The sequence below is a fragment of the Xiphophorus hellerii genome, chromosome 23, assembly GCF_003331165.1.
Source record: "Xiphophorus hellerii strain 12219 chromosome 23, Xiphophorus_hellerii-4.1, whole genome shotgun sequence".
Classification (NCBI taxonomy): Eukaryota; Metazoa; Chordata; class Actinopteri; order Cyprinodontiformes; family Poeciliidae; genus Xiphophorus; species Xiphophorus hellerii.
Window position 1 is genome coordinate 3,015,259 of NC_045694.1, and position 25,874 is coordinate 3,041,132.

Here is a 25,874-nt window from a genome sequence, read left to right on the forward strand (position 1 = left end):
CCCACACACCGGAGCCAAGTCTGTGGCAGTCAGCATGTGTGTTATCGCTCGACCAGAGGTGGCTGCTGGGCTGACCGACACTGACCATGTGTGTGTATGTTGTGTGTATGTATGTGTGTGTGCGCAGCTCCCTGCAGACTTCAGCAGACTGCACCTGGCCGACGGCTTACACCCACAGGTGACCCACGTCTCGTCCAGCCACTCAGGATGTAGTATCACCAGTGACTCTGGAAGCAGCAGCCTGTCAGACATTTACCAGGTAAGGCCTCCGCTCACCGGCCCTGGACCCCCAGCCAGGCCCGGGTAGTGTAGAGTCACACCAAGGCTCTGAGGAATTCCTTAAAATAACATTTGAGTATGAATGAAATGAACCTTAAATATGTGCATAAATGGAATCAGAATCGAGCTGAAGTTGGAAAATGTTCTCCTTGTGGCGAGCTGACATCCATCCCTGTGTGAATTCTCCATAATCTTTTTAAGCAGAACATTTTTCCAGCGTAATTCAAAGGTTTTGCTGGTGGAGCGGCTACAGACCCTGACAGCAGAGCGGCGCTGCTCTGCAGGTGGTGAGCAGACAGGCTGGATGCTGCCGAGCAGGTGGTCCAGCTCACATCCTGCCTGCTTCCATCTCTGCCTTTTCATCACTTTAAAGCCAGAAGCACACAAGTCCTGCAGAGTTGGCAACTCTTATGATATAACTCTGACGAAAATCTTTTACTAACCTTGCTGATTTACCTTTTTCTCATGTTCAGACGCTACATGAAGCCTAATAAATTTCCGGAAAATAGTGGTGGACTAAATATCCAGCTTAGAGGGACACACATCTGCCAAATGTCATGACTGTAGACTTCCCCCAAAACCTGAAGCTAATCCTCTTAGCGGCACACAGCCGCCCCATCGGACCTGCTGCATTCCTGTTTGTTTGTGTCCCTGTGACTTCCCTCAGGGCCACACTCAGTCACATTCTCTATGTTTATCCCAGACCTCTTGCTGGTTCTGTTCTGGTTCTGGTTGTCGGGATGCGACTGAATGTTTTCATCATATCACAGGATTCTGTGTGTGGATGTCAGGCCTTGTTGTAGATGACTGCAGCAGGTTAAACAGGCTTTACTGTCTGTAGTCCGGTCTGATCTGGGTCTCAGTGCCATCTGCTCACAGCTCTGGGAAAGGATCTGGGTTTTCCTCTGTCACAGTCACCAACACTGTCCTCTGCTTTTGTCTTCCTCTTGTAAACTTTTAACACTTTCCTTAAGTTTCTTCCTTTGTTTTACCTTCTATGTTTGATTAATCTCTACTGAACTCTTGATTCATCTGTTTTCCCCATATTTGCAGCTTTGTTGGAAATTATGATTAAATTAAAAATGATGACCTATGACTATTAAATAGACAACTGTTTAATAGCCCATTTAGTAGGCTTTTTATCGGTCCAAAGGTGAATCCTGTTTCACCCTTCACCCTCGACCTTTAGCTGTTTCTATAAGGTACATTGTCCCAGTTGTTTCTGTGTTGTGTAGTGGAGCCAAGCTACCAGACAACTCAAAAATAGAAATACTTTAAGTTTACATTATTTATGACACCAAACCCACTACAGTAATAATAGTAGCAGAGATCAAATGTCCTAATTTAAAATATTTTAAAATGAAACCCCCTATTAGGTAATATTGATTCATAGAGATGGACCAATATGAATACTTGGGACGATATTTGACAATATTAGTTCTGTCATGGCCAATATCCAATATTTACTATATACTGTATATATACTGTATATATACAGGGGTAGTCCGGTCTGTATATATACTGTGTATATATATATATATATATGGATAGATAGATATTTATAATCTACCTTTTCAACATCATGAAACAACAAAATAAACATTGTTAGTTTATATTGGCCTAGTTTTACCTTACAGAGCAATACTGCTATGTTAAAAAAATGACTAACAAAGACTGATGTCATAATGACGTATTGAACATCCCTATTTAATAAATTGATTTTAATTCTTGTTGACCATCAAAAACAGAAAAAATGTCATATTTCTGTATACGGTAAATATTTTTATTTTTATATTTAGAAGAACATACCTGATATAATGAGAATGTTTGGAGATTAGTAAACCTGTTTTGAAATGGTTGTGCATTATAATGTATTTTTCTTGGTATATTGTAGACCTGGACAATATAATATCAGAGTTGCAAAAGGCGTCTTGGGTCCAAAATATTATGGGATTTATTTGCCTGACTGTTACACTAGCTTATTAAAGCTGTCTTTGGCCAGTTGGATGGACTCTTCACTGGCCACACCTGAGTGGTGTATCTTTAATGTTTAATATGTCAAAATATGTATAATATAATCAACATCAACAGTTTTCAGCAACAGTCTTGCATTTAAATATTTTCTTGATCTTGTGCAGCTATACTATATTGGCAATATTGTACTGAAAAACTAAATACCTGTGCATTATATTTATTTCTCTTTAGGGCACATTTGGTCCTCTATATTTGTTCTTCCCTAACAAGCTTTAAAAGTAATGTAGATAAATGTAGATGTCTCAGTCCTCAGTGGAGTTTTTACCCTCTCCTAAATTAGGTGCCAAGAGGGGAAGTGAAAACCCTCGGAAACGAGGAGCAGTTGGGGTTATTCAGGCTAATCAACTCCTGAATTTAAATATTTTTCCAATTAATGTGTTTTTAATGACATGATAAGAACTGAATAGTCTAGCTTGTATTGTTCTTAGATATTACACTTCTAATTGTATAACCCCGACCCATTTCAAAATATTTTACTATCAGAATATTTTAAACATGTATCTTTATATATTATATTATTATATCTATTTAAAATAGAAGAAATCCATAAACACTAGTGTCGTATCAGCTTCCTGGAAGACTCCCTTTCCACTTGCTCAGTAGAATATTGTACCCACTACCTGCATAAAGTGACTGGTTAACCATAGAAAATGGGATTCAGCCTAACTGCTGTGGTCAGGTCCTAATGATTTAAAAATGCAAAAAGGAACTATTAATTGTTTTGTTTTATTTGCTGATTACCTAAAATGTGTCATTCCTTCAAAATTCTGACAACTTGCCTTTTTATCATTATATGAGCAATAGCTGAAAATTACAACATCTTCCTCCTACATGTGTAAGATGTCAGATTGCTACTCCTTTTAGTTTGGTTGCTTTTCCAAGGTTCTCGGGTTGTAAACAGATAAGCATCCTGCTTAGCGTTTTATTAGTTTGATGCTGTGATGAGAGCTGCTGAGCAGACTGGGAGCAGGTTATTGATGGGAGCTCTGAGTGGTCGAACAACATGGCCTCTCCGCTGCAGCTGCTGTAAAATCCACATCCTGGGACTGGAGTGGAGCGCCCCCACATCATCGGCACGTCACTGTCAGCATGGCCGACTGTTTGTGTGTGAATAAATCATGATATTGGTCCTTTGAAAGCATTGATCCAAGAATAGCCTGTATGAAATATTAACAGCCCGCTGACTCCTAATGCTCACTGCAGGTTTTTGGGGTTTTCATACATGCTTAATGTGCATAAGAAAACAAAAACATATCATTTTAGCGCATATTTTGTTCAAACTGTAGCGTACCTGGCGACCTTCCAATTGCAGTAATGTAGACACTAATGCGTAAGGCTCTCCATCTTGCATCCAGCATCATCTCTGCTGACATCAGTTTGGCTCCGCCCACCAGATTTTGCACCAATGGAGGCCAAATGGCCAGTCAGACGCTGAATCATTAATGAGCCTTTTCCACATGGCGTTTGAGGAGAAACGACTCAGTACGTCTGAGCATTAAAAAATGAAAAGCAGAGCGGCAGTCTGGGAGGCGACAATGCGTCTGGCTCGGAGATATTGTGGACAGTTTGCTCAAGCAGCCTGTTCTGCTCTTGTTGTTAAAACTGCTAAAGCTGAACGGCGTTTTGTGGTAAGATTTCTTGTTGGGTACCATCAGAACTGATGTTTTGTGTGGTCCAGAAGAACTGATTGCAGCGCTCAGGCATGGGTATCTGCGCCACGTTCTCTTATCTCAGCTGGCTGTGCACATATTTTATCTTTTGCTTTCAAGGAACAGGATCTGGCTGCAAGGCAGGCTGTGGACTTCTGCTGAGGGGGGAGGAGAGAAGAAAGTTAGGATTTAATTAGCTTGTTACTATGCATAGCAGCCTGTTTGATATGCCGTCTCGCTCTCTACTGTATTCAATGCCTCATGTCACAAGACGGTTTGAATCTCGGTGTTTGATATGAAACGAGACTTTGGAGATGATGTTTGTGCTGGAGAACAGCTTCAGCGTGCGTGTCAGCTGTGAAGCTTCTGGTCATTAATTAAATGACGAGTGTCCAGATGATTGCTTCAGGTTGATCTCTGATGGAGTCACAGTGTCCCGCAGCGCGCTTCTCGCTCCACACATACTCAACTTCTGATCCGTTTGTTCCCATCAGGCCACAGAGAACGAGCCAGGTGACATGGACCTGAGCGGCCTGCCTGAGACCGCAGTGGACTCCGAGGAGGACGATGACGAGGAGGACATCGAGCGAGCCTCCGACCCCCTGATGAGCCGGGACATCGTCCGGGACTGCCTGGAGAAGGACCCTATGGACCGGACGGATGATGACATAGGTGAGCCACTGGGGGCGGGTTTTACTTTTACATTTTCAATCCTGGAGCCACATGTGATGTCATTTTTCATTTTATATTTTTTTTATTTCATTACTCAATAAAAAATACGAGTAATTCATGTCAGATTTGCACCAATCCATCTTTTTCACTTATGATATTGATATCTGAGGTTTAGTATCGGCCAATACCTATCTGATACAGAAAAACTGTTCTGAATTGTTTTAAAACATTTCTTTTTTAAAACACAGTTTCACTGGGTTCTGAGCATGAGGTCACCCAGAGCACAAAGCATAGAATCAGACTGAATAGATCTTCCCTTTGTCACATTTTCACCTATACCCAATCTAGAATTGTTTTCAATATCAGGGCCAATACAGATACTAATATCACATCGGTGTATGGCTTGTTGACTAAAGGAAGTCTTGAATGAAATGGAACAGAAAGAAGTATAAACTTATAAGCTCTGCTCCCTATTTACAAAGATAAAACCAGATATTCAGCTCAGATGACTATTGCAGGCATATTTCAAATAAACAATAAAAGATACACAACAAAACATTAACTTATTCAATGCCATATTGCTTCATCATAATAATTTTCACATTTTTATTAATTGCAGAAAAAGGTTTTTAGATAGTTTTATCTCACTGTCAAGATTGTCGCACATAAACTGGCACCTTTGACTGAAATACATCTTTGATCATCGGAGTCCTGAATCAACATTTTGTACATAAAATTAGTGAAACTGTAAAAACTGGGTTTGTGTGATCTCTCTATCCACTTCCACTTATGACTCTTAACAGTTCTCAAATATTCGGCACAATATGTTACATATGGAACAATTAGTGACTCATACAAACTACACAAGACCTTTTTAATTAGTAATTCTTACTAACCCTATTTAAAACAGCAAATTTTTTTATTTTAATTTTTATGTGATTTATATAAGATTTCCATGACAAATATTCATCAGTGAGCACATCTAAACACTTAATTAGATGTTCTTAATTAAGTTTTTTGGTATCCCAGGCATTCATCTCCTTTTCCCAGTTCGTAATAAAGCCACTTGTTATTCAGATGAGCCACAGTAAACATCCACGGCTGTGATGTTGGCTTTCGAGTAACTCTCAAAGCCACATCAGGCTTTTCGTATCATATCCCTTAAAGCTATGACTCAACTCCAGCTCTGATGATAGGCGTGTTTAAAAAACGAAGTACACAGAGTCGGTCGGGGCTTAGCAGCTGATGTGGACTTTGGGTGAGGATGATGCATTGGATGCAGAGAGAGAAGGAGCAAGCGCCAGCCCTTCCCCCTCTCTCCATCCGCTGATCTCCCTGCTGCGCCCCCTTTCCTCCCTCCCTCTGCCGTGAGGCTTTTCTAGGTCACTCCAGCACATCCTCTCGCCTCACCTCTCCCAGTGCATTAAACTTTCAGCGATATCGCAGCTTCACACACAACGCTGTTGCCATGCCAAGCCTAGGTCAGCCGGTGCACTAGACTGCTGCTGGTCCAGACCCAGGCGGAAGATTTTCTGGACGTTTTTCTTCATTGACTGTCATTAGTAATACAAGAGAATAATTACGGCTTTTAAGCAATTATACATGTGGAGTTTACTCATTTTAGTTTTCATTCTGTTTTTAAAATATTACAATTAGTATTACAAGCTTCATCCTGGATAGATATGTTAAAGAACAAAACTGGCATCCATGTAGGTGTAGCTCAACACTATGGAGAAAATGCACATAGCTAGTTAAAAACAGACTGATTAGAGATTCTGATGAACATTTTTACTATATTTCCACAAATATTAAAAACCGAAGATGCATGATGTGAACTGAATGCTTTTATTTTAAATAAAAAGAAATAATGATCCTGCTCCTAAGTGATTATTTTCATTTTGCTCCTTTTAGAGTTGTACACAAGCTGATATGAGAAAGTTAATATCTGCCCTAATTTAAAGCAAAATCTTTCTATGCTGATTATAATAAAAGTTTGGTTGTAAAAATACAAATACTTTTATGTTGTACTTAACATTTTCCATTGTAAGAAAATTATGTCAATAGTAATTTTAGACTGATTAATAATCAAAAGTTTAATAAATAAATTTGTGTCATTCTTAAACTGCAGGTGAGGGCCACAACAGGCCCCGGGGCCATGCTTTGCACACCCCTGCCTTAGCATATCTTGTCACTGGGAACCCGCCGATGCTTTGCACTTGTTAGCATAGTTGGATAGCTGGTTATGCATGTTAAAAAATAAACTGTTCTCAGTTGTTCTTAGGAATTTTTCTGATTTTAATCCAGCTTGAAGGAATGATGAGTAGTAGAATCTCAAAAAGTCACAGTGTGATTAGTCGGCCTTTATTCTTGGCCTCCCTCAGATGATTATATCAATAGAATTGATATTTTGTGCGAAGGGATTCCTCTGCTGGCTCCATGATGATTGTGGTGACGATCAGGTCTTCTTGTCTCGGTGGAGGGGAGGTGCTGGAGCACGCTGACCAGCAGCTCTGCTTCCTTTCTCTCTCCCATCCAGGAGTCAAACCTCTTCCAGCGTTTGATGGTTTTCTTCTGAACATCCCGTCCTCTCTTTTTGTCCCTCTTCACAGAGCAATTACTGGAGTTCATGCATCAACTGCCAGCGTTCGCTAACATGACCATGTCGGTGAGGAGGGAGCTCTGCGCAGTCATGGTGTTCGCCGTGGTGGAACGAGCCGGCACCATCGTTCTCAATGATGGAGAAGAGGTTTGTGTTGCTGCATTTTTATTCTATGTTCTGTGTCAGTCTGACCTCTACACACCAGCAGATCTTTGTTCCTCTATTGGATGTTTTTTCTGCTCTATTAACCCTGAATTGTTCAAGTAGTTTATCTCGGGGTCATTCTAGGTTCCCTGAGGCACCCAAAGCTAAACAAGCATTTGGTTTGGGTTGCATATTTTCAATGCATTGCACTTGAACAAAAGGATAAAGAATTTATCTCGAAGGGCTTGATTCAAGAGTAAATGAATGCTTTCAGAGAACTTAGGCTTTAAGCATACTGTTGCTATTATTGGTTGTCAGATTTGGATGAATTTGTGTAAAATGCCATATTTTTTCACTAAAAATATGTATTTTTTGCTCTACATCAAGCATGCAGTGGTTGCAACAATGCTCATTTAAGATAGCTTCTTCCCACAGAAGAGAGCAAGAAACCATCTGTTATTCTGCTTTCTTTTTGATAAATGGCTTTGACTCATTAAGGGACACCAGCTGTTGAAAATCCAACCATGTATCGCTTCAGTTTGTAGGTAAACAAACCTATAAAGCTTCTTTCTTATATCTAAATTAAGTCAAAGTGCTGTTCACATCAGTTCATAGAATAAATTAGCATTAAATTTACCCTAAAAATAGTAAACAATTGTGTAATAAAACCTTAAAAAGAGCAATAATTAAAAACTATAAGTATGCACAGCATGTAATATTGAAAATAAAATAAATATAATTTAAGACATATTAATCTGAGCATGTTGTATGTATTGAATTGGTTTCTCCATAATTTATGTATCTAGTTTAAAACACATACCGTGAAAAGAATGGGAAAGAGATGACTGCAGCAGTCAACAGGGATTATGACTAGAAAACAAGTTTGTAAAGAATTTTAAAATTAATTTTAATAGTAGAAACCAAACCTAGCGTCATGTTTTCTCCTCTTGAGTCCTGTAGTTTCTCTGTGGAAGCAAACAAGATGTTTGAATAATGTGGACGTATAGTTTCTGCATTTACTTTTGTTGGAAATCATATTTATTAAATGGAAGTTCTGAGACAATTTTCTGCTTAATCTGAAATACTAGCTATTATTAGTAATCGATTATTCACACAATTGAAGAGATAAAAAATGGCCACATTTTACAGATTTTTCATTTTACCACTTAATCCTATTTTATACAAAAAGAAAATGAACTTTTTCATGCCTAAAATGCAAAAATAGAATTTTCTTTTGTGTCCGATACATTTGTAGCATCTTCAAATGTATGTAAAAATATACTTCTAACATCAACACAGCCCTTGACTTACTGACACTCAAATTGAACATGCTTAAAAATAAAGGTTTATTAATCTTAGGTGCAAAATGTATATATTTTTTGTACAGTTATGACTTGGTGTTCTTTTAGCCAATTCCCAGTTAACAATAAATTGATTACTAAATTAGTTGATTATTTCAGTAATCGATTCATCACAGGTAATTGTTTCAGCCCTGAAATGAAATCTGAAGTTGTTCCTGTTTTCTGGCTGCAGTTGGACTCATGGTCGGTGATCCTGAACGGCTCAGTGGAGGTGACCTACCCCGACAGTCGGACAGAGATGCTGTGCATGGGGAACAGCTTCGGTGTGTCTCCAACCATGGAGAAGGAATTTATGAAAGGCATCATGAGGACCAAGGTGGACGACTGCCAGGTTGGAACCCTAATTTGAGTTGATCTGTCACACTCTGCTAGCATGAACAGCTCCATTTCCTTTGCATTTCAGTGTGCAACACCTGGCAGGAGGCCTGTCATCCTGCATTATCATGTCCCACTGTGCCCCACTTGTGCTGAAATGTTTGCACTCATGACACAGAAAGTTGCTTGCAGGAGTAGTAACCCCTTATATGTAGAGAAATCATTAAGCTGAATAAAACATTTGTTTTGTTAATTTGTAGAAATATCTCCTACTGTGGTAAAGTGAATCACCTCCTTTCTTTCAGTTTGTATGCATAGCCCAGCAGGACTACTGCTGCATCCTCAACCAGGTGGAGAAGAACATGCAGAAGGTTGAGGAGGAAGGAGAAATCGTCATGGTGAAGGAACACCGTGAACTGGATCGTACCGGCACCAGGAAAGGACATATTGTCATCAAGGTGACACCTCTACTGTCTTCTGCAGACGTTCAAGTTTTGCACGATCGACTTGTAAACTTCTGTCGTCATTCTGGATTATCAGGGCACGCCTGAGCGTCTCACCATGCACCTGGTGGAGGAGCACTCGGTGGTGGATCCTACCTACATCGAGGACTTCCTGTTGACCTACAGGACCTTCCTCTCCAGCCCCATGGTCGTGGGAAAGAAGCTCCTGGAATGGTTTCACGACCCAAGTCTCAGGGACAAGGTACGGCCAGCAGGGCGGAGCTGTCCTCCTAATTAACATTTTGATTAGAATAAAATGCTTCTGTATTGGTTTTGAATTTGGTACCCTGTAAAGTTGTTGCCATGGATACCAACAAGTGCCGGTCATGTGATTTTCTCAGGTTACACGGGTAGTCTTGCTGTGGGTAAACAATCACTTTAATGACTTCGAGGGAGACCCTGCCATGACTCACTTTCTGGAGGAGTTTGAGAGCAATCTGGAGAAGGAGGTACATTTCTTCAACAAATGCAATGAAAAATGAGAGAAATCCATATTTCTGTTATATTTTTAATCCCCGCTTCTTTTTTGTTTTTTTCTGCAGAAAATGTGCGGGCACCTCAGACTGTTAAACATAGCGTGTGCTGCTAAAGCCAAGCCACGGCTGGTGACGCTGACCAAGCCGTCCAGAGACTCTCCTCTGGCCTTCACCCTCCTCGGAGGTCAAGAGAAAGGTTTCTGCATCTTCATTGATACCGTGGAGCCAGGGAGCAAGGCAGCAGAGGCCGGACTCAAGCGTGGAGATCAGGTGACTTTCACATCAAAGACATTGGTGAAGTCTGTGTTGTGTTGTGGTTTTTGTTTGAATAGTTTCCAGGTTTATTTAGCCCTCTGGCATTCTCAAAAGCTTTTTAATGTCTTTCTCTTGACAACTGTGCAGAACAATTTCAGTCAAAGTGATCTTTTTTTCCACTTGAAGCTCATTTTTCTTGTGAAATTGGTTTTGTATTATGACCTAACTGGCATTAAAAGGCTTCCCTTTGAGAAGTCTTAAACTGAACTCTCCAGTAGCTGCAGGCACCCTGTAGACTTTCTCCTTGCAACTTGACATCCCAGCCAGTTTCACACTCTGCAGGCCTCTCAGCTGTAAGCAAAGGCTCTTAATCCTCGAAACCATCTCACAAGTGTCTGGGTGTGTGTTAAGCCCTCTCGACACCAAACATCCTCTGCAGCTGTTTCTCCCAAACGGAAGCAGAAAAGCTGTCTTACTTGGTAGCATTTACCCTGTTTACACCAGTCACACTTACCATGTTTTACCCACTTCACCCTGTGATTCAGGACCTTCAAACTCACAGCTTAAGTGTTATTTTAGTTGTCACAGAATCGGGATATGTTGCAGACAAAGAGATCTAGGCTCTGCAGGTTGGTGCTCTCAGAGCATCTCAGACATTTTACAGCTTGTATATGACATTTCATAATCTATGTTTAATTATCTAATTGTAATGCAAATTTTTAGCAAACTTTTAACATTTTTGCCAAACAGAAGATGCGAGTTACTCGGATTTCATCTATTAGTTTGAAGTGCAAACGCAAAGCGTGATTAAGTCAGATGTTGACATTAAGAAGAGCTGTAATAAAATGGCTTTTTAGAAAAGAACATTTTTTCCAAAAATTACCTACTTTGTTTTTGTTTTTGCAAAATTGAAGAAGTTATTTGCATCAACCTTTTCTAATGTGATACTTACATCTTTTGCTCCTCACTCATCTAGACTCTTTGTGCCCCAAACCTTCAATTGAAGTTCATGGTTCAATGGTTCTAGGGCATGGGAGTTTGTTTTTTCTTTTTTCTTTTAGCAATTTTGAGATATTTATGCTTGTAATAGTAGGACAAAAAGGGTTAGGGATTAGTGTCAGTGTGTTGATACTGTAACTGTTGTTCTCAGCTTGCTTCAATTATCTAAAAGCCACATGATGCATACGTTGAGATCAGCTGCATCTTAGTTAAGATTTTCTTCTTGATGAGAAAAGCTAACTGATAGCTTAAGGTTCTCAGTTGGAAAAAGCAAATTCTGGTCTTTGTGACTTTATTATGATGTTTAAAAAATTGCATTTTCTAATTATGTTAAAGTTCTGATTTATTGGTTCTGGTTCTTTCTGCAGATCTTGGAGGTAAATGGACAGAATTTTGAGACTGTCCAGTTCAGCAAAGCCAATGAGATTTTAAAGAACAACACCCACTTATCCATAACTGTGAAAACAAATCTTTTAGGTAAGTTTTTAATGTCTCCTATTAATAATTAATCTAGTCTTTCTTGGAAATAAAATGTAACCTTTTCAGGCAGCTAATCTTTTGACCTCATTGCTTTCCATTCAGTGTTTAAGGAGCTGCTAACACGGCCAGAACATGAGCATGAGTTGGACGGGGACGAGGAACATGACAGGAAGAACGGTGCGCCTCATCTACCAAAAATCGGGGACATTAAGAAGGGGAGCCGTTACTCCATACCGGACCTGGCGGTGGACGTGGAACAGGTCATGGGGTTGGAGAAGGCCAGCAAAAAGGCCAAGAGCAACACAGTGGGAGGCCGCAACAAGCTGAAAAAAATCTTTGATAAGACACTCACCAGCATCCTGCCCCCCAAACCGTACAAGTAAGAGATTTGACATTTTGAAAATAATAAATCAAAACATATTTTTACTCTCAAATACATTAAACACTCAAAATAGGTTGCAGTTTTCACCACAAATGTCTCCCTCTGCTTGTTGGTGACAGAACTGCTCTCTCACCTTCTTCCCTCTGTTTTTCTTGTTTCCATAGCGACGTTTGTGTAGGCCAATCACAGGATGACAGTATAGTGGGGATGAAGCCATCCAAGCAGATCCCAGCAGCTCTGCCGGTCAGTGGGAACCTGTCGTCGTCGAACCCGGACCTCCTGCAGTCACACCACCGCATTCTCGACTTCAACAACCAGCCTGGTGAATATTCACACACTGTGGGGCTCAATGTGAGACTTTGACTCAGTGGCGTCAGTGTGTGTATTTATAAATCCTTTAAATACTTTTGAGGTTTAGCGCGTGCACCATGATTTAAAACTAAATTCTGGAGGGGATCAAGATGAGCAGGAGGGATTTATTTAAAATTTTTGCTGTATGTTTCCTCCAGAAATCTTATTTTTATATCTAGAATATACTAAAAAGTCAATAGAGCTGTAGCATAAGTATTGTTCAGTGTTGCAGTGACGATACCACTTGCAGTAAATCGTTGTTTTTTTTTTCTTTAAAGTTTTTCTGTGACCTTTGGTAAAAAAAAAAAAAAAAAAAAAAAACTTAAATAAATCATCCAGAGATTACAATCTGCTGAATTATTCTTTTCATGATGAGCTCTGATCTCCTATCAGCAAATCAGATGATAGCAAAATGGTTGCATCATTCAGAAAATTGGTAAAATTTATGATCTGGTACTATTTTCAGTCTGTAAACTCAAACTCAATGGCATCTAATTTGATGCTAATTTTTGAGGAACATGAGCTCAAACATGTCGAAATTCATAGTGTGAATAACTTTGTTTCTGTTAATTATAATGATTTTCGCCTTACTGCTAATAACATCATGTCCAATAAAAAATATTTTTTTAATACAGAAATATGGGATTAATAGAAAGTATGTTTAATACCTGCTTAAAAGTTTTTGTTTTTAAAATATACTTTTACTTTGATAAACTAATTTAATCAGAATGCATATTCTAATTTTCTGAATATGACTGTAAACAAAAGCAGCACACTATTTTCTTTTTATTTGTTGATCTAATTGGAAGAATAATTTGAATAGTCCATCAGAGCTCAAAGAAAACAGAATATTTGAGTCAGTCAGAAAAACCTTGATCGATTAATCTCAGACTTTTAGGTTGAATGTACAGTTGGCATTCACAGCATTTATTCCAGCCACTCTAAGTGATATCAGACAGCCAAGTATAGCATGGGCTGCCAAGGAAATACTTTCTTCAAAATAGTTGAAAAGTATTCCTTTTGCACAGATTTAATTTTAAGTGAATTTAGTGAAATGCAGTGTTTTCATAATATTTTGTAGGTCTTAATAGGGGTAAACACTCAGCATATACAGTACATAGCAACTTAATTCCATCATTTGTTTTATTATTTCAGTAACAGTCATCCAGAGTGAGTACTTTCTCTCATTATTCTCCTTCTCAGCCATTTCTTCTCTGTCATTCAGGAATCTCTTAACAGCTGTGATCTAGTAAATAGACATCCAAAATCAGTTGCACATCTTTTGGGGCGACAAATAGGTGATTTAAATGGTGAGATGATGCAGAAAAATCCAGTTTTTAACCTTTGGTTTGGGTGTCATAATGGTGAATGTGGTGGTTTTTAAATCTGTGGGGTGTTTCTTTCTCTTGAACACTCAGAAACCAACAATCTCTGGTGTTTTCTGTTTTTAACCAGAATAATGTAGATGTTTGCCTGAAAGCAATAATTTTATGTCTGTAGATATGTCAGACCAAGTGCTACGAGTATTCAAGGCGGACCAGCAGTCTCGGTATATCATGATTGGGAAGGACACAACGGCTAAAGAGGTGGTGGCCCAGGCTATCAGGGAGTTTGCTCTGACTGCAACGCCAGAGGCTTATTCACTATGTGAAGTGTCTGTCACACCGGAGGGCGTCATTAAGCAGAGGCGCTTACCAGACCAGCTTTCCAAACTAGCTGACAGGATTCAGCTAAGTGGCAGGTAAAGATGTCTTAAATTTGACAAACTCTAAGAAAGAGGAAAGCTTCTCTTTTTAACAAATACTTTTTTACTCTTACTTGAGTAATTCTTGAAAAGCTACGTTTTGTTTTCACCCAAGTACAATTTTTGGTTACTCTTTGCACCTCTGACATAAATTCTCATTATATTTAACTTAATTTTTTTTTGCCATAAAGATACTACTTGAAGAGCAATATGGAGACGGAGACATTGTGCTCTGATGAAGACGCGCAGGACCTCCTACGAGAAGGCCAGATCGCTCTGCTGCAGCTCAGCACGGTGGAGGTGGCCACCCAGCTCTCCATGAGAGCCTTTGAACTTTTCTGTGCCATCGAGCCCACCGAATACATCGACGACCTGTTCAAGCTGCGCTCCAAGACAGGCTCGGTCAGCCTCAAGCGCTTCGAGGAGTCCATCAACCATGAGACCTTCTGGGTGGCAACCGAGGTGGTACGGGAACCCAACCAGCTCAAGCGCATGAAGATCATAAAGCATTTCATCAAGATTGCTCTACATTGTCGAGAGTGCAAGAACTTCAACTCCATGTTTGCCATCATCAGGTTAGACAAAGAAAATGTTATGTATAAACATATATTTTCTTATATTCTTCCATCATTTGACTAATTGTGGTTCTTCTTGCAGTGGCTTGAACTTGGCTCCAGTTTCCAGACTGAGGGGAACATGGGAAAAATTGCCAAGCAAATATGAGAAATTGTTTGGGGACTTGCAGGATCTCTTTGACCCCTCTAGAAATATGGCCAAGTACAGGAATGTTCTCAACAATCAGAACCTTCAGCCACCAATCATTCCCCTGTTCCCAGTTATCAAGAAGGACCTCACATTCCTACATGAAGGTACATGGCAGAAGACTAATTTTATATTACAAGCTATTTTCACCTTTTATAATTGATTGCAGTTCTGATCTACATTTGGGCCAGCTAACAGTTTTAAAATAGGATCTCCTGCTTGTAGAAAATATTTATGTAAATTACACAAGAATGTTTTCTTACAGAGCAATATAGAGTAATTACAAACATTACTTTCAATCTTCCATTGTCAAAATGTGAATAAAATGTCTTGAAGACTGTTATGCATTAACAAAAGTGCAGCATAAAGTACATAAATACTAAAAGTGCAATGGCAAATGTGTAGAAGGACCGACACCTAATTAATTTTGCTTTAATAAATTTCTACAATAACCACAAATTTCTCAGAAATACATTCTAAGCTGTAATAAAACATTTTTATTTTCAGTTATTTAAAACCAGAGGTTCCTAAACTGAAATAAAAGAAGCAGATTTGTTGACATTATGACAGCTTCTTTATGAAAGAAGATTTATGAAATGCTCATAAATTTGTTACTGACTTATTTAATATAGAGACTATTTTATTTACTATGTATTTAAACTCAAATGTAAGCAAAGTTAATTTTAAACACGTAATGGATTACAACTAGTTAAACTGAAGTTAGTGCTAAGCTAGGGTAGCCATGCTAGCTTGGCTTTGGCAAGTACAGTTTTCTCAATCCTTGTGAAGCTGTTAAAATGTACCAACAACTACAATTTTTATTATGAAAAATGAAAATAAGCCTTTATATTAACAAAAAAACTAAAAATAGTTGGGAAATGATGGTTTAGGTAAGCTAATATGAGAAGTCTAAAGCTAGCATTAGCTTAACAGTTTTGCTGTGGTAGCTGTTTGGTTATTTGTGGTCTTCATGGTAGTTTGTTTTCATAAATCCAGACCTGTTGTCCACAAACATTCTTATATTTATAATTCTCCAGTGACTGACATACATTTCATGTATTGAATTCACAGGCAATGACTCCAAAGTGGACGGTTTGGTGAACTTTGAGAAGCTTAGGATGATTGCCAAAGAAATCCGTCACGTGGGCCGGATGGCGTCGGTCAACATGGACCCTGCTCTTATGTTCCGGACCAGGTAAGGAAAATCTATCAATTAAAGTCAGAAGTAATAATGAAGTCCTCACCTCCCCTTTAGGACCAGTAATCAGCACTCCACTGACTAACCATCCGTGTGGGGTCAGTCGGTCCACTTAGATTCGGTCAAGTTTCTGCATCACGCTTTTCTTTCAAGCAGCTGTTCTTTTTGGCAAATGTTTTCTCGAGCAACTGTTTCCTTAAACGTTACGAAGTGCTCAGAGCTTCTGTGAAAGCAAGTCTTTGTTCAATGATGTCTTCTTAATGGAGTGTCGTCACTGAATATCCTTTCTGCCAACTTTCATGTGGGTGTTTGGTGTAATTGCTTCTCTTTGGTGATCTTGGTGGTCTTTTCTGTCCTAAGCTTTGTCTCCTTTCTTTCTCTTTGCTCATAAACCCTTTGCCCTCCTCCCCCATGCTGCTGTTTGTGGCATCCCAAATTCTAGGAAGAAGAAATGGAGAAGTTTAGGGTAAGTTTGGTGACAAAATCTTTACCCTTCCCTGCAACGTAGCCTGTATATCTGCAAACTTTTTGTTCTGCTTTGCTTCTTTTCTAAAGCCTTGTTTTTTATTAACCAGCTTGAGTTCCTCCCACTTATTCTGCCTGACACTAACCTCAGGATACTGAATGTACTGACTGTAACAAAGGTCACATTTGCTAACGAAAGGTTACACTAGTCACTGCTGGGTGTATAATAGCAAATGTCACCTTCAGTCATGTTGTTTTTCAACTGCATGCAGTCTCAGTTTTAGAGTTTTACTTCCTTCAGTTTTATCCTTCATGAGAGATTCATAGTATTCATATTTTTCATTCTTTACATTCTTGTGGTCAAATTATACATTGTAGAACGTTTAATGGGAAACAGTGCGTCACATTTCAGTCATTCGTAATTGTCATTTAAAATGCAGTTTTCATATTGTAATTATAAGCTTGTTTTTCTCTATGATAAAATCATCTCAAAGGAAACTTATCTGAGAAAATAAATCTTGACAACATAATTACTCAAATGTTTCCATGAAACTTTGTACATTTCTGTCCACAGGCAGCTGTCGTGTTGCTTTTTCGTTTTGCACCACGAGTAAAAGCTTTTACTACGATTGCGACCAACTCTTACTCAAGCCACAGAAATGTAAACTATGACTTTGTACAGTAGTCGCCCTCTTTACTCCTCTGCTGTTTGACTCAAGCTGTCGGTCCTCTTCACCCCCCTGCTGCCTGGAATGACTGGAATGTTTTCAAGTTGAGGAAAAAAAACGAAAGCTGCTTTCTGCATGTCTCAGTTAAAATACCACAAATCCCACTAGAGTTTAACAATCTGACCCCCATAAAATACTATTTAGGTCTTTAAGACAGTTTATTAATCATTTATGTCCCTTTTTCTATTTGTTTGTCTGTACCCCACATTCCCTTTTCCGTGTTGTTTGTTGTTCTGCGTACACATGTGTGTACTTGACCAGCTCTTTAAGTCAGGGCAGCGCCAATGCAGCCGTGCTCGACGTCAGCCAGACAGGTGGCCACAAGAAGCGGGTTCGACGCAGCTCCTTCCTCAACGCCAAAAAGCTCTATGAAGACGCCCAGATGGCCAGGAAGGTCAAGCAGTATCTGTCCAACCTAAGTCTGGAAACCAACGAGGAGAGCCTTCAGACATTTTCACTACAGTGTGAACCCTCAATCAGCACATGTAAGCATAGCTCTCACTGTTATACTATAAGTGTGGCATTGAAACATTCCCTATGCTTAAACATGCTTGGGTGCTATAATTGTAAATTTAATGGGAATATACAATCCTTTTTTCTTTCAATCATGTTCAGGCTTGTATTGCATGACAGCTGTGTATTTATTTTCACCAAGAAACGACAAAATATTTAAAAAAAGAAAAAACTTGAACAAAGAAAAGTGACAATAAGGCATACAAATGTGCAGAAAAAATATGACTATACATTTGAAACCAAATTGGGCCATCTCTTCATAATACAAAGTGTCCAGCTTGACTATGAGTTTGTAGAGTGAACATTTGTATGATAACATATCCGGTAAGGTGGAGGGGAAAAATGTCTTTTTAGGTCACAAAAATTAATGTTATTACTTACCCAGTTCTAGTCAGCATAATACTTGATTTATATCTGCAAGCCATTAAGTGGTCGACATAAAATATTTGCCATTTAAAAAGTCTAACACATCTAGATGATCTGCAACATAAAGAATGTAAATCAAAAAACAAAATCTAAGAATTGAAGATTAAGTTCTTTTGGTGTTAAAACAGCAATAAAAGTTTGTCCATGTCAACATTCCCACCCACATTCCCAATGAGAATTCTTTGATTTAGAGAAATAAAAATTAACTCCTGCTTTTACATCCTCAGTACCCAAGAATGCTGGTGGGAAGCGACCTGACACTTCCCCGGTCGTGCCCAGAGCAGCCAGTCAGCAGCGGGGCCAGTTAGCCAAAGGAAACCAGGTCCTGCAAGTTCCCTCTGTGGCACTCTACCCATCCCGGAAAAGAGTGCCAGTCAAGGATCTACCACCGTTTGGTAGGAAAATCATTAACATTTGTCTTTCAGTCTTTAGGTGTTAAATTGTGTTTGATGCAACTGGTCTATTCAGAGATTCTATGAGATATATCTGCTACAGTTAAACTAGTAACATTTAGGGAGGTTCTAATTAGATGAAAAATCTGTGTTTTCTTCACTGCATGGTTTAGTTTTCCAAACAGTAAAAGTAGCTTTTTCTTTGTAACAATGCTGCCACCTAGAGGCTGCCTCCCAACAAGCAACTAGCAGAAAATCCCAGACAATGCAGCCTGACCCCTTCCCCCCCCGCCCCCCCCGGGGAAATGGCCGTGTTCCTCATGCTAATTATGCTTGTTTTATTGAAAATGTCCACAGGCACCAGTTCGCCCCAGTCCCTGAAGAAGATCCTGTCTCTGTCTGAGGAGGGGAACGAAAGGCACCGGAGGCAGCCAGAGGACACCATGTCCAACGCTTCCTCCCAGCTCTCCTCTCCGCCCACCTCCCCCCAGAGCTCACCAAAGAAGGGTAAGCCAACATCTACCCCCACCCCTCACCACCCTAACTCAACCCTTTGAGCTCTTTCTCTGTCGCTGTGCACCGCTCATGCCACCTGGTGGCTGCTAGCTGTATTGATTTATAGCGCTCCTGTTTCCTACAGCCATGACATCTGGGAATTTATTCCAAAATAAGGCTTTTTTTTTTATCAGTTATGGTACTAATATATTCAGTAAAGACAGAAAATAACTAAAAAAGGGTCAGTATTTAACTTTTTTTTAAGTTCAGCCAGTTTGGCTTTAGTGTTGGTGAAACCCAGAATCTTTTTTATTCCCCATTTCATCTGAGCCTAATAGGTAAATCTTTTAAAATGTTGCTTGCAGAGGTGATACATCTTTTAGAAAAGATTCCTACTGCAACAAAGACAATAAGATATTTTTGCATGCACTATTTTCAAATAGAGATGCACCAATCAGATTTTTGAATAATTTACTGATAAACAAACTACTTTTACTTCTGGGTGTATGAAACTGACTTAAGAATAAAATGTTGACGGAAACCAAAATAATTTCTCTAAAACAGCCCAGGATTACAGTGTTGTCGCTATCTTCATCACTGAAAATCAATAAATACAGTAAAATTATTGCATTATTATTATTAAAATTATCACTAGGACATACTCTTTGTCCCAGAAAGTTCTTGTACACAAATATTAAGCTAAAAAAAATTTTATTTGCAAAATTTTAACCCACTTACTTTTTTGTGCTTCATATCACAAAATTATATTTTTTCTAGATTCATTACAAATATGTTAATTTTAAAAATATTGCTTCTCTGCCCCACTTTGAAATTACATATTTTTTCTTTTCAATGCAGAAAGGGAAGCATGAATATTTTTCACTATCAGACTTTACATGTGTTGTAATTATATTCTTTAATTCAGTCATACATCTACGTACTTTTAACGTCTTGATCTTCTCTCTCTGCGTCGGTCCAGGTTACGGCAGGTCAGGCGACGCTTACTCGGACTCTGGCCACAGCGAGATCTCGTCCCGCTCCAGCCTGGTCAGTAACTCGTCCTTCGACATGGCGCAGGAGGAGCGGAGACTCCGTCACTCTGGAGGAGCTGGCGAATCCCACATGGGGGGGCCTCGGCTGGAGAGAAGAGCCACGACCGACCCTGATCAGTACAGTCTGGGGTACGGTAACCAAATGTTTTGTTTGAAAAATGTCGGGAAAGTGGAAGTAAAGTCATTAATATTTTTTTATTAATGTCTGTTTCAGGTCCTATTCTTCAATGCAGGACTGTCGGGGTATTTACGCCGGCTGCTCCACTGTCCTCTCCTCGCCCAGCTCAGAGGAACTGACTCAGGATCAGGGAGATCGCGTGTCTCTGGATGCTGCAGACAGTGGCCGCGGCTCCTGGACTTCCTGTTCCTCTGGCTCCCATGACAATATTCAGAACATGCAGCAGGGCCGAAGCTGGGAGCTCGGCATCGGAGGGCTGTCTTCGGCATCAGAGGCGCTGCTAGGGGGTCCGGCGGCGCTGTGGGCGGCGCAGGCCAGGGGCAGCTGGGCATCGGCCAGCTCCTCCTCATCCTCAGCCGCCTACTGGGGAGAAGAATCAGAAGGAGACACAGGGACGATCAAGAGGAGAGGAGGAAAGGACGTAAATGCAGACGCAGAGACAAGTAGCATCACATCCACCGGGTCGGAGGAGGCCAAGCAGCTCGGCCGGCCGTCTCCATCACCCATCACAGCTGGGGGTAAAGCCTTTCTTTGTGAGTGTTGGTTCTTGTCCTGTCAGTCATCCAAACTTTATTTAGAAAGCACTGCTCATCTGTTCTCAAGTTAGAGTAGTATTGTTGCTTTGCAGCACAGAGGTTTGAATAAGAACAGAAACTTGTACTGTGCAGTATACCAAAGCTGTTTCTGTTGGGACTCCTGTTGCATACATTTTTGCAGCTTAGAAAGTTTCCGGTCCTTTTTCTTCTTAACCGAGATGAGATTTCTGAGGTTGTCTCTGTTAGCAACACTTCGCTGAGCTTTGCTTTAAAATCCTGGTCCTGGACTTGGGTCTTGGGTCCTGGTCCTTGGCCTGGTCTTGGCCACTCGGTCATTTCTGCTGCCAAACTGCACCATGATATGTGCATTCTGTGCAAAAAAGTTTGGCACTGCTATAAATTTAATTCTGAATGGTCCTAAATAGTTTTTAAAAGCCTTAAGTTTGAGTTGGTGAAGCCTGCAGAAACCTCGTCTGTATGTGTTGAATGTTTTCTGGGAAATCGATCGTCAGCTGATACTCAAAGGCATTACCATGTCACTACCTTTGTGTCCCCTAAGCTCGAAAAGAGGGCCGATACCGGGAGCCCCCTCCGACTCCGCCCGGCTACACCGCCCTGACCCTCTCAGACCTCGCCGAGGGTCAGCACCCGCCCCCGCCCGTACCCACGACGACGGTAACCCACTCGAGTCGCCGGCCGCCAGACTACACCACGGCTCTACAGCGCTCACGGATGGTGACCCAGTCGCCCGACTCCCACCAGGCCCACCAGGCCGCCAAACACCGGGGAGGCAGCCTCCACCGCACCCGCTCCCCCGCAGACGAGCAAGAACCCGACGACGAAGAGGAGGGTGAGTCCTTGTCTCCCAAACTAGTGGCTCTGAGGAAACCGTTGGCCCGACACACGCCTGAGGCCCCCAGACCGTGACGGTGTGAGGGGTCAGCAGGCAGGGCCGCCCCCCACATGGCAGGTAAACAGTTTCTTCTCACTGAGGCTGCATGTGAACAGAAACAAACACCAGGACCCTCCCCCAGCACCAGCAGAGTCCATCCCTCTGCTTACTGTAAAGGTCACAACAGGTCATGGAGCATGATTCCTATCTGTCACCGCTTCCCTCTCATTCTCTTCTCACACAACTACAGCTTGTGGGCAATCATCTGTTTTCACCTTTACGAACTTTAACCAGCCTGCACCTCCAGCATGCACACCACTCCTTTACAATAAGTGGACTTTTCTCATGGTTTAGTAGTGAACTATTGATCATTTGTGTAAATATTGAGCTGCTGGAAAGAGAGAAGCTGAAAGTCTCAACAGTACAGTTACTTTAGAAACGGTGCCTGCAGTACCTTAATGCTTCCACTTGGTGGCAGTGTTGGAAACATATGGAGGAGCAAAACAGTCGTTCTGCTGTTTTCATCTGCCAAAAACGCAGAAAAGTAGCTTGATTAATTTTTATTAACAATGTTAATTCAAGATATTTTTGTTCTATCAGTATACAATTACAACAAAATACAAGAAAACAAATAGTGACTCTGCAAGTAAAACATTCAAAAACAGTTTTCCAGCCAACTAAAATCGGTAAAGGAGTTTGGACAGACTTTGTCTCATTGCTGTTCTCTGAATTTGGACGCAACCTTTGTGTAGCTCCCTGATTAGTTCAAGGATGATACAAATTTGACCTTCCATTCGGAGACTTTCAATTAACTGCAGTCTTCTTAAATACATTTGAATTATTTATCTTAGGTATAGGCACACCCACAAAAATCAAGTGTTTTTTGCAAACTTTGCTAAATTCAACAAAAGTTTACATATAAATTTAACTCTAGACCAACAAAATAAAAACAGTTAACATTCAGTTAGAAAACCGTTTTTATTAAGGAAAATGTCTGACTGTTTTTTCAGACCTCCCTTAATCTGTTCTTTTCTGGTTTGTTTTGATAAAATTATTGCATATTGAATTAATTGCTGAGCACTAAATCAGAAAAATAATTAATAAAATTATTTTGAGCATTGAATTTAAAATATTTTGGCCTCCCAACTGACTTCTTGTTGCCATGTTTGGCCCGCAATGCAAAAAGTTTGGACACTGTGAACAGTGAGGTGAAAGGCCAAATCAGACATTTCCATACGCCCTGCTTGGTTTACGTTGTGTCGTACATTCAGAATTAAGTTAGATTATTTTCTTATCAGGTTAAACTTATTGGTGTATTTTAGTTTTTCATTAATAAGCACATGCATGCTGCAGGAATACGTGACACACGTCAGAATATTGAGTCACATACCATATGAATATTTTACTCTATCTGAATTAAGACCTAAAGGATGTGCTGTAACTGTCTCTCTTTGTCTTTGTCTCCACAGAGGACGAGCAGGTGTCTGCAGTCTGAGGGGCAACAGTGGACGTTGATTTGTAGGAACTTGAAGTCCCCTGTGCCCCCCTGCCCCTTCAGATGGGCTGGATTAAAGAGACAGACATACAGACTCGTCAACTCGCTACGTACGTGCCTGCCTCCTCCAGTCGGTGGATTCTTCGCTCCTCGTCTCCCTCCCCTGCCTTAAAGCATCATGGGGGGTTTGATGACCCTGCATGCAAAAAATACTGTGAAGAAGAGACGGAGAGAAGGTCAAAGACAATGACAAAATGCCTGGCACTTTGGACAAATAAAATACTTTAAAAAAAAAACAACTGAGAGACAGAAAACAGCCACCTGTTGACGCAGCAGAATCATGACGTGTCGGGTTTCATCTGCACTTTCTCGTTTTCTCTTTTGAAAAGGAAAACCTGAACAATTAAAGAACATCAAAACAAGACTGTTTATGAAAGACAGAGAGAAACAGTGAACGATTTCATCATCTTCCCTCTGGATTTCTTCCCATTTCTGATTATTTTTTCTTTAAATGATTGCACTCGAGGGCTGAAAACAGAAACCTGGACTGAATCAACCCGTCTGTTGTTGGAGTGTTTGAACTTTAAATCCAGTATTATCTCTTGTTCACGTGTGAACGCGTGTCACTTGTTGGTTTAAATTAAAAATTGAAGCTAGGAGGCGACTTGGTCTGGAGAACCATCATGCAGTATACTGACATGCAACACGTTGTACCTACCAGATACTCTTAATTCTTGCACTTTGAGCACAATCGTAATGTTTGGTTTGATTTCCAGGGTATGAGCGAAGCATTCATGTCGCAGCTCGTCTCCTCTGTGTTGCAACACAACACAGTTTTGACCTTTGGGAGATAATAGAAAAGCACACTCACTCAAAATCATGTATGACGTCTCCCTACAATTAAACTAAAACCAGGAATTTATGATTAAAACGTAAATATCTTTCCATTTTTTTGTCTTGGTAATGAGAGATCATGTGGTGCACATTTCAGGAGGCATTATCAGGTAAAGTTGAAAGAATATTTAAAAATAAAAGCATCCACTGATTCAGATTTGGCCGTTTTCCAACCTGAACACGCATCCTGTGAAAGTCCGAGCGCCTTACATTGCCATGGTTGCAGACATGTCTTTACACGGTCGTTCACAATGCAAATCAAACTGTTCTGGGATGAAACGCCTTATTTCTGATGCTCCTTTTTTTAAAACGAACAACCAGACTAAAAAGTTAGAGTTTTGTGTTGTTTTTTGTTTATTTTCTGGACGGTTTGTGGCTTCGGCCCACCGTGTGTTACCGTGTCGTAGAGGATGTGTTTCCATCTCTGCTGTCCTTCTAGATTCATCCTCAGAAATACTTCCTGTCTGTTACAAACAGCCTCTGTATATCAAAGTTTCCTCCATATCTGGCCGTCAGTGGAAGTGACTCAAGATTTACATTTGTTTAGTTTTTATCTTTGACTCCGGTGAAGAAGGCGACATATGAAGTATAATTATCATGATTTTTCTTTCAAAGCTGCCAATCGCCACACTTCGAATATTGTGAAAAGAAAATGAACGTTTTGTTTCCTTCTATCACAGCATCACACTGATCACATTGATCAGTCCTGGAAGCTACAGACTGAGTAAAACCATGAACGACTGCAGTGTTTTCCACTGTGTTCTGTGACTACACATTAAATGATTTCTTCTTTTTGTAACGGCTGCAGATTGATTGTTAATCATTTGTTTGTAACACAGTTGTGCATCATTTACTTTCATTCAACTCTGAAGATAATGTGCATATTAGCGGGTCGAGTCGTAATTTGATAAACAAAAAGTTGCACAAAAATTGTACAAGCATAAAGATAAGTGTAGTAGGTAGAACTGCTACTGCGTTCGGTGTGTGGTGTCAGTGAGGTGTGTACATTTAGCTGGTGACGAACTTCTTTTCTTCATTCTTTCTTGTACTACTTTAACCTGTATGTCTTTTAAAAAGACAATTGGTGGAGTACGTATCAGTTGTTTTTGTATTTTTAATACAATAATTGTAAATATTGGTTATATTTTTGTTCAAATGTAAAATGTTTATGCCTCAACATCCAGTTTATATGAAGCTGGGAATCAATAAATACTGCATAAAGACCCAGTTTTAAATGTTCTCTTTCTTTTCCTCCAGGGTTTTCACCCTGAGAAAAACGTTACGTTACTAATTTTCTATCTGACCACATTGTGTCAGAATTGAAACATTTCCTTCCCAGTTTCATTTTCTTGCTCTGTATTGTTTTGTCATCTTGTTTTTTAAGCAGGTCCCACATCTCCATTTCTCATTTGGCTTTTGTTATTAGCAGTTTCATTTTTAATAAAGCAGAGAAGCTGCAAATTATTACAGTACAAAGCTTATTACTTCTGGGCAGCTTTTTATTACTGCTGATGTCCTTTTACAACACCTTTCCAGATATTCTTATATTTTTAGAGGAATTAGTTAACTGAACTCAGTTAAGGAGTTAACTGAAATTACTTACAG

At 40.0% G+C, this 25,874-nt stretch overlaps 1 protein-coding gene across 16 annotated transcripts in view; it reads left to right on the forward strand.

Annotated features, from left to right (window-relative positions):
• Nucleotides 1-25,496, forward strand: part of rapgef2b (Rap guanine nucleotide exchange factor 2b) — a 104,158-nt gene extending 78,662 nt beyond the window's left edge. For 7 of the 16 annotated variants that reach the window (XM_032555724.1, XM_032555728.1, XM_032555733.1 and 4 more), the window contains 24 exons: nucleotides 128-259; nucleotides 4,457-4,634; nucleotides 7,244-7,380; nucleotides 8,911-9,069; nucleotides 9,359-9,511; nucleotides 9,594-9,758; nucleotides 9,898-10,005; nucleotides 10,099-10,302; nucleotides 11,655-11,763; nucleotides 11,869-12,145; nucleotides 12,313-12,470; nucleotides 13,655-13,669; nucleotides 14,000-14,240; nucleotides 14,435-14,818; nucleotides 14,901-15,112; nucleotides 16,077-16,200; nucleotides 16,646-16,669; nucleotides 17,658-17,881; nucleotides 18,563-18,730; nucleotides 19,085-19,234; nucleotides 20,202-20,403; nucleotides 20,489-20,985; nucleotides 21,548-21,838; nucleotides 23,350-25,496. In XM_032555724.1, the coding sequence (XP_032411615.1) occupies nucleotides 128-259; nucleotides 4,457-4,634; nucleotides 7,244-7,380; nucleotides 8,911-9,069; nucleotides 9,359-9,511; nucleotides 9,594-9,758; nucleotides 9,898-10,005; nucleotides 10,099-10,302; nucleotides 11,655-11,763; nucleotides 11,869-12,145; nucleotides 12,313-12,470; nucleotides 13,655-13,669; nucleotides 14,000-14,240; nucleotides 14,435-14,818; nucleotides 14,901-15,112; nucleotides 16,077-16,200; nucleotides 16,646-16,669; nucleotides 17,658-17,881; nucleotides 18,563-18,730; nucleotides 19,085-19,234; nucleotides 20,202-20,403; nucleotides 20,489-20,985; nucleotides 21,548-21,838; nucleotides 23,350-23,375 (4,338 nt within the window). In that variant the 3' untranslated portion in view covers nucleotides 23,376-25,496. Of the gene's footprint in view, nucleotides 1-34; nucleotides 260-325; nucleotides 1,717-1,834; nucleotides 4,635-7,243; nucleotides 7,381-8,910; nucleotides 9,070-9,358; nucleotides 9,512-9,593; nucleotides 9,759-9,897; nucleotides 10,006-10,098; nucleotides 10,303-11,654; nucleotides 11,764-11,868; nucleotides 12,146-12,312; nucleotides 12,471-13,654; nucleotides 13,670-13,999; nucleotides 14,241-14,434; nucleotides 14,819-14,900; nucleotides 15,113-16,076; nucleotides 16,201-16,645; nucleotides 16,670-17,657; nucleotides 17,882-18,562; nucleotides 18,731-19,084; nucleotides 19,235-20,201; nucleotides 20,404-20,488; nucleotides 20,986-21,547; nucleotides 21,959-23,349 lie in introns of those variants that run through there. The other 9 variants (XM_032555725.1, XM_032555730.1, XM_032555739.1 and 6 more) reach the window with 7 other exon arrangements.
• Nucleotides 25,497-25,874: the final 378 nt, after the last annotated feature.